Consider the following 7,050-nt stretch of genomic DNA (forward strand, 5'->3'; position numbering starts at 1 on the left):
AGTAGCCGGACTTTTCTTATGGTGATGGTGAGGAATTCTTCTCCGAGGAACCAACCTACGAGAGCTCCTCCTTCCACCGGCACTTCGCAGCCAGTGGAGCCACCTCCCGGGCCTGTAGGTACTTGTCGGCCCTGACCGGCAGTTCTTATGTAGCCTGCGGAGAAGCTGCCTCTGTCCTACACGCTATGGCGTTGTTGCAGGTTCATCAGGCAAAGACACTGAAGGACCTGCACGAGGGTGGGCATGACCCAGAAGTTCTCAAAGAACTCCGCACCGCTACTGACATCGCGCTACGAGCGACGAAGGTCACTGCACGGTCTCCGTCCCCAAGATTGGTTTGCAGCGATCGACCTGAAGGACACGTACTTCCATGTGTCGATCCTTCCGCGCCACAGACCATTGCTGCAGTTTGCGTTCGAAGGACGGGCATATCAGTACAAGGTATACAAAAATTGTACCAAAGTTGCGGAGGCAGCCCTTATTCCCCTGAGAGAACAGGACATTTGCATTCTCAACTACCTCGGCGACTGGCTCATACTAGCTCAGTCTCAGGAGCAATTGTGCGAACACAGGGACTTGGTGCTCTGTAGTTCACACGGCTGCCTCTACCACCGGCTAGGGGGCCACGTTCGATGGGCTTGCAGTGTCGGGGGTTTGGACGGGCCCCCAACTGCACTGGCACATCAATTGCCTAGAGTTGCTGGCCGTTCGCCTTGCCTTGATCCGTCTCAAAGGGTGCTTATGAGGCAAGCATGTACTGGTCTGCACGGACAACACTGCAACCGTTGCGTACATCAACCAACAAACACTTTATTTGGATAATCTACTATATGATGGCTGAAGCAGCAGCGGGCGACACTGTTTTCACGCTAATCAGATCAAAGTAAACGAAACTCTACGAAACTTAAGAGAAAAAAAATCTCATTATCATGCAAAGCGATAAACTAGCTTCTCTTCCCTGCAAACGATCCAATGAAGAATGTGAATATTTAACTTCAAAATAAAAACAAAACAAAAGATGAGCAGGTATCCGTATTAATTTCAGCTATATATACACATATAATACAAGTAGAAACATATGTAAGGGAAACAGGTCAATAATTTAGCTCAAAGGGAATCATTTAAGATTTTAAAGGGAACTCCACCATTAATATGCAAGGGAATTAGGAATGTGAATTGTGTGTGTGTGTGTGTGAGTGTGAGTGAAAGAAAGACAGAAAGAGAGAGACATGACACTTATGTAACTGAAAGGTGAATATATGTGTGAGAAACTAGAAAAATATGTATGTGAAAGGAGAATGTGTGTGTGTGTGAGAAAATGAAATATGGGCTGTACTGTCCCACACAGAATAAAACCAATGGAAATGGTTTCTGTATTAAGCAAGTGTCATATCTAAACACATCCTGACTCTCCAGAGCCAATAGGCATCACTATTGTGGTGGGGAAAAAATATATATATATATATTTGCAATGATGCTGAGGCTTGCCATGTAAACAACAGAAGTGTGAAATGTGTGGGATTGTGCTAAGTGCAATTTTAAAGGAACCGATCAACCAAAATGTCAAATTGTTCCAAACATATATAATATTTTTTTTGTTCTGTGGAGAATTTTTAAAGATTTATTTTGGCAGTTTTTTTCCATACAATATAAGGTGATATTCACCATAATCTTGCCCTCTGCTTTTGTAGTTCATAAGAATTTGAGAATTTAAATCAACCGCACTGATCTCATGTCCAAATTTAATCACGTCAGACCTCCTATAATGATGCCATCATCCTGTAATGAGGCCATATTTGATTTTTAGAACTGCATGCTGAAAGAGTTTCTGTGAATTAAAGACTTATGTTTCGGACTGTGATGTAGTCATATGGACTTAATTTAATGTTGCTTCTTTGTCATTTTGGAGTTTGATGCTCTCAGTTCTCATTTACTTTTAATGTACAGAAAAGAATGTCTTGAATAGTCTTCAGTGTCACCATTTTATTCCATAGAAGGAAGTACACAAACATCTATGGTTCTATGACGAACCTTTAACATCCTCGGAATATGTATATTACACAAAAGGTTCTTTATAGTGGAAAAGTTTTTTTAAATGTTCTTCACAATAAGAAAAATAGCTTCTTTTTAGAACTGTTCATTAAAATGTTCATCAGGGAACCAAAAATGATTCTTCAATGGCATCGCTGCGAAAACAGCAGCAATATTTCTTTTTAAGAGTAAAAAATTTAAAATGAGATGAGGATACGAAAATGATGTCAGAATTTCTATTTATAGGCAACTCTCCAGTTAAGGGTTGACTTTTATTCAGTAAACAGTTTTGAAAGCTGTGGCTGACTTAGGGTTTTTTTGGAAAACACCACTTTGTTGTGACCTTCTTCCGCTCCATCTCTTTATGCTGCGTTTCCGCATGCAAGCAAACCACAGATAGGTATGTGGTTTCAACTCTAAATATCTTTTCCATCTTGCAAATGGGTAATGCTCGTTTTGCTTGGTTGCTCAATCTTTACAGATTGCTGATACTGAGCCCAGTGCCTATTGAAGGCCTCCTGTTTTCGCGGTTTACTGATGACATCTTCTGCAAAAGTGACTCTCTGAATGTCCTGCACATGAAAAAGTAGATGACAGGATCCAGACACACATTAAGGGCGGACAGGAAGAGTGTAGCTTCTTTGATCTGGAAGAGAATGAAGCGGTTGTAGGTGCTAAAATCATCCTTGTGGCTTTGGCTGAGCGTGTAGGGCACGCGACAAACATGGTACGGAACAAAGCAGAAGACAAAAACAGCCAGCAAGCTAAAGATGCTTCGATTTGACCGCCGTCTCGCCACGCTGCTGTCCTGCTGCACGCGTTTGTAAGAGCGGTAAACATGACAGGCGATGGAGGTGTAGCAAAACACCATCAGCAGGAACGCCACCCAGAAGATTCCAACGTTGAAGTGGGCTGACATTTCGTGCCAGCGCCGACCCAGATCACTCTTCAGGGCCATGCAGGAGAAAGCCTTAGGCATGGGCTGGTTGGTTAATATGGCGTTCGGCAGCATGAAGAACATCATGACGCCCCAAGTTAGCAGTGCGAGACCCTTTGCTACCGAAACACGCTGCAGAAAAGAAGACACTTCGGAGGTACTGCACACGATTTTGAAGTAGCGTTCCAAGCTGATGAGGCTCATGAAGGTTATTCCTGTGTACATGCTGAGGTAGAAAAGCACAGCTGTGTAGCGGCAAACTATCAGCTTCAACTGCAAGCCGCCATAACCGAGGTCGCCCACTACACGCCACGGGTAGGTAAACAACATCAGAACGTCTGCCACCACCATGTTTTTAAGGTAAACTACTAAGGCTGAGGAGGTGGGAACCCTGACGAAGATCCAAGCAGTGAGTCCGTTGAGAATGAAGGCACAAGCACAGATGATGGTGTAGAGCACAGGCAGAACCTGATGTGTGAACACGCTGCTGACGTCCGTGCTGTTTTTTGGTTCCGTCTGTGTAGTGTTGATGTAGTCCATATCTAAAACGGAAAAAGAAAGAACTTCTTTAGCTTTGATGATATCAGGAAATATTGTGACAATGATTCAATGTTGTGACTTCTGCTAGACTTTTTTTTCTGATGTTCAGAAATTAAAAGTGCCACTTTCCTGAATAATCAACATCTTTGTATAGTCCTTGCACTTTTTATGCTTTTGTTTCTACTTCAAACTCTCTCTGACAAAACTCTGACAATACCAATCTTGTGAAAAAAATCAATTCTAGCATACTTTAAAAAGTGTATTTATTACAGAATTAATATACTCTAAAACAGCATACTTAATTGTGAATGTAATGTTTTCAAACTCTTAATTACATGTAATTGCCATAACATAAAAATATATTATAGTTTGAATTTATATAAAATGCTTTTAGACTACCTTTAGAGTGCTTTTTGACCTACTTAAGCAGTACTTAAGTACATCTTTCTATGTAGTTTCATAATCAGTTCTGTTGTCTAAAATATGGTGGTGTACTACCAAGTGTTCTGACAAGCATTTATGGTAAATTAGAATAGACATTTCAATAGAAATTAGAAATTAGTAATGTTGCAGTTAGTACTTTTCAAATAATTGAACTTTAAATGTAATACAGAATAACACACTACAGTTAAAAGTATAATTAAGTACTTAGATTAAAATTAGTGTACTTTAAAATAAAACTTTTAATTTGACATGATTATAAAGTGCACTTAAGTATTTTAGTAATATTATCTATCTTTAGTAATAATATAATATTACAAGTAGTATACACTTTTACGATTTTAAGTATACTACAGGTGCACATTCAATGCGATACAATATAGTCTCCAACATTCCGTTTAATGTCTTTTTTAATTTTTTTTAATTTTTCAGATTTTAATCAAAATTACCATTCAAATGTCTTTAGAAATAGCATGGTGCTATTTGTAGCAAAATTGTAAATCCTTCAAAGTGACTTTTTCGCATATCCTGATATTAAAATTTGTTTTTTATAACATTATTACAAAATTTTCCATGATAAGAAGAAACTTACTTGAAGAGTTGAGTCAGCTTGTATCATGACACAGAATAAGAAGAAGCGTGTTGGGATGAGCCTCACATGATATTTCAGAGGAAGGGGGCGTTGACTTTGATACAGGAACTAAAGAGCGGCTGGGTTTGTCTCGTGGGTGAACACTTGCTCAGCACTGCAGGAGTTTCCTACCACTCATGTCTGTACACAAACAGCTTCCTACTCCCTGGGCTCCAGCATAACCCACAGGACAATGTGATCACTCTTTCATTGCTCATTGGAGTCAATAGAGTCCCAGTTGTGTTTCAATAAAGCATCAACTTTGTCTCAGATGTTTCTAAATTCAAAAGAGCTTTATTGTCAGCACATTCATATATACGTACAATTACTCAGAAGAATGAATGAAAATTTCCCTGGGACTCATGATGCTACAATGAATATAAGTTTCAATTTTATTCAGCAGGATTGCAATAAATTGATCAAAAGTGATGAATACAAGATGTACAATAGCATATCTGATTTTAACTTAAAATGCCAAATACTTATGTAACTTTTTACTGTAAACACTATAACTTTAAGTAACTTTAAATGTAAATACTTTGCAAATCAGTTTTGCAAATACATTAAAATCCAATAAAATAGAGTATAAAAAGAACAGAACACACAAACATTTACAAACATAAACACAGTTGCCTGAAGGGTTTTCCTGGTTTATTATTATTATTATTATTATTATTATTATTATATGAGGAAGCTATATAGTATATTAAAAGTCCTTGTTCAAGACTCTATTATTTTTATTCCGTATTTTAATTACACATTATAACTTAAAATTATGCAAAATATGCAAAAGGGTAATTGAATGTAACAATGTAAAAATGTTCTTCTCGGAAAGAAATGACCAGTGTTCGGGAAAGTTGCTCTTAAAAGTCATGCATTACATAATTGCATTACTCCCTAAAAAGTAACTAATTGCATTATTTAGTTGCTTTTTATGGAAAGTAATGTGTTACATTACTTTTGCATGACTATTTCTCATCTGGGCATGGCTTGTTTGTTTTTAATATAAAAAACAATTTATGTAAAAACCCTTTCACACCAAATGTGAAATACACCTCAGGCTGAAGGAAATGTAAATTCACGTCTGCACAGTAGAGGGCGCAGCTCAAATAGCTGTCAAAGAGCTGTCAGTCACTGCAAAAGGGTAATTGAATGTAAAAATTTTCTTCTCGGAAAGAAATGACCAGTGTTCGGGAAAGTTACTCTTAAAAGTAATGCATTACATAATTGCATTACTCCCTAAAAAGTAACTAATTGCATTATTTAGTTGCTTTTTATGGAAAGTAATGCGTTACATTACTTTTGCATGACTATTTCTCATCTGGGCATGGCTTGTTTGTTTTTAATATAAAAAGTTGCATTTTTTGCACATGTAAAAACCCTTTCACACCAAATGTGAAATACACCTCAGGCTGAAGGAAATGTAAATTCACGTCTGCACAGTAGAGGGCGCAGCTCAAATAGCTGTCAAAGAGCTGTCAAAAATACTGTAAAACCTAACAGTCAACTTCCTGTGTTTTGTGGCTCACCATTGTGCTGGAGAGCAGAGCCTGTGTTTAAGTAAAGGACGGACAGAGAAACACTGATGTTATGCTGCTTGTTGTTTTAAAAAATTCTTTGAGAATTAACCGAGGTTAATATTGTATTGAAAGTGTTATGTTTGGTCTCACCATTTTGGCGATCAGTGGTTGCTTTAGTTGTGCTCTTGACCCTTGACTCTTTAATTTTAGGTTTTCTCTGCTGTTGTATCCGTGTATGTAACGCACATTTGTTATGACAAGAAGAGCTGAGAGAAATTGTAATCAAGTGGTTTTGATAACTTTTAATGATGATGAAATCATCATCATCTCGTGATCTGATTCACTGAGCTCAATTAGTGTCTAATTATATGGGTTGATTTTTTTTATGGTACTAACATGACTCTACAAAATATGTTGACACGCTATTAAGAAATGTAAAAACATTTTATGCACAAAATCTTTAGAGCTACAGCACTGTTTAAGCACACACAGACATCAAGAATCAGCTCATGAATCTCAACAATGGTGACTATTATTAATAAATAAATAAAAAATCATGCCGCAATGCATGCTGGGTGCCAGTACAAAACTCCCAGCATGCATTGCAGCATGAAACTGTTATCTGCAAGAGATTTGAGTTGAATTGATGCTTTAAATGACTTTAAAAGTAAATCAGTAGGTTTTTCTTCATGGACTTAAGAAAAATAGTTCTTAAGACCAATATGCTGAATCTGTTACTTAAACTTTATAAACAAATGCCAATTGGCCAAATTAAGTGCAGCCGGTTTCTGCAAATAAAATGAGTTAACTCAAAGGTTTGCGTATTAACATTGTATCAGTTAATGAAATACAGTTTTTTCACTGTAAATTTAAACAGTTCTGTAAAACCTAAAATATTGCTACTGTAATTTTCACGGTAAAGTTCTGGCAACCATAGCTGCCGGTATTTT

The 7,050-nt window shown here is 37.5% G+C and overlaps 1 protein-coding gene across 1 annotated transcript; it reads right to left on the bottom strand.

Annotated features, from left to right (window-relative positions):
- Positions 1–2,262: 2,262 nt before the first annotated feature.
- Positions 2,263–4,581, bottom strand: LOC107561294 (P2Y purinoceptor 14). The gene is made up of 2 exons (XM_016245709.1): positions 4,542–4,581; positions 2,263–3,510 (listed from the first exon to the last, which is right to left on the bottom strand). Exon 2 carries the CDS (start codon positions 3,506–3,508, stop codon positions 2,507–2,509), a length of 1,002 nt encoding a protein of 333 aa, XP_016101195.1. The 5' UTR covers positions 3,509–3,510; positions 4,542–4,581; the 3' UTR covers positions 2,263–2,506.
- Between the last annotated feature and the right edge of the window lie 2,469 nt (positions 4,582–7,050).

Source organism: Sinocyclocheilus grahami, unplaced genomic scaffold (genome assembly GCF_001515645.1).
Source record: "Sinocyclocheilus grahami isolate Dianchi unplaced genomic scaffold, SAMN03320097.WGS_v1.1 scaffold765.1, whole genome shotgun sequence".
NCBI classification, from domain to species: Eukaryota; Metazoa; Chordata; class Actinopteri; order Cypriniformes; family Cyprinidae; genus Sinocyclocheilus; species Sinocyclocheilus grahami.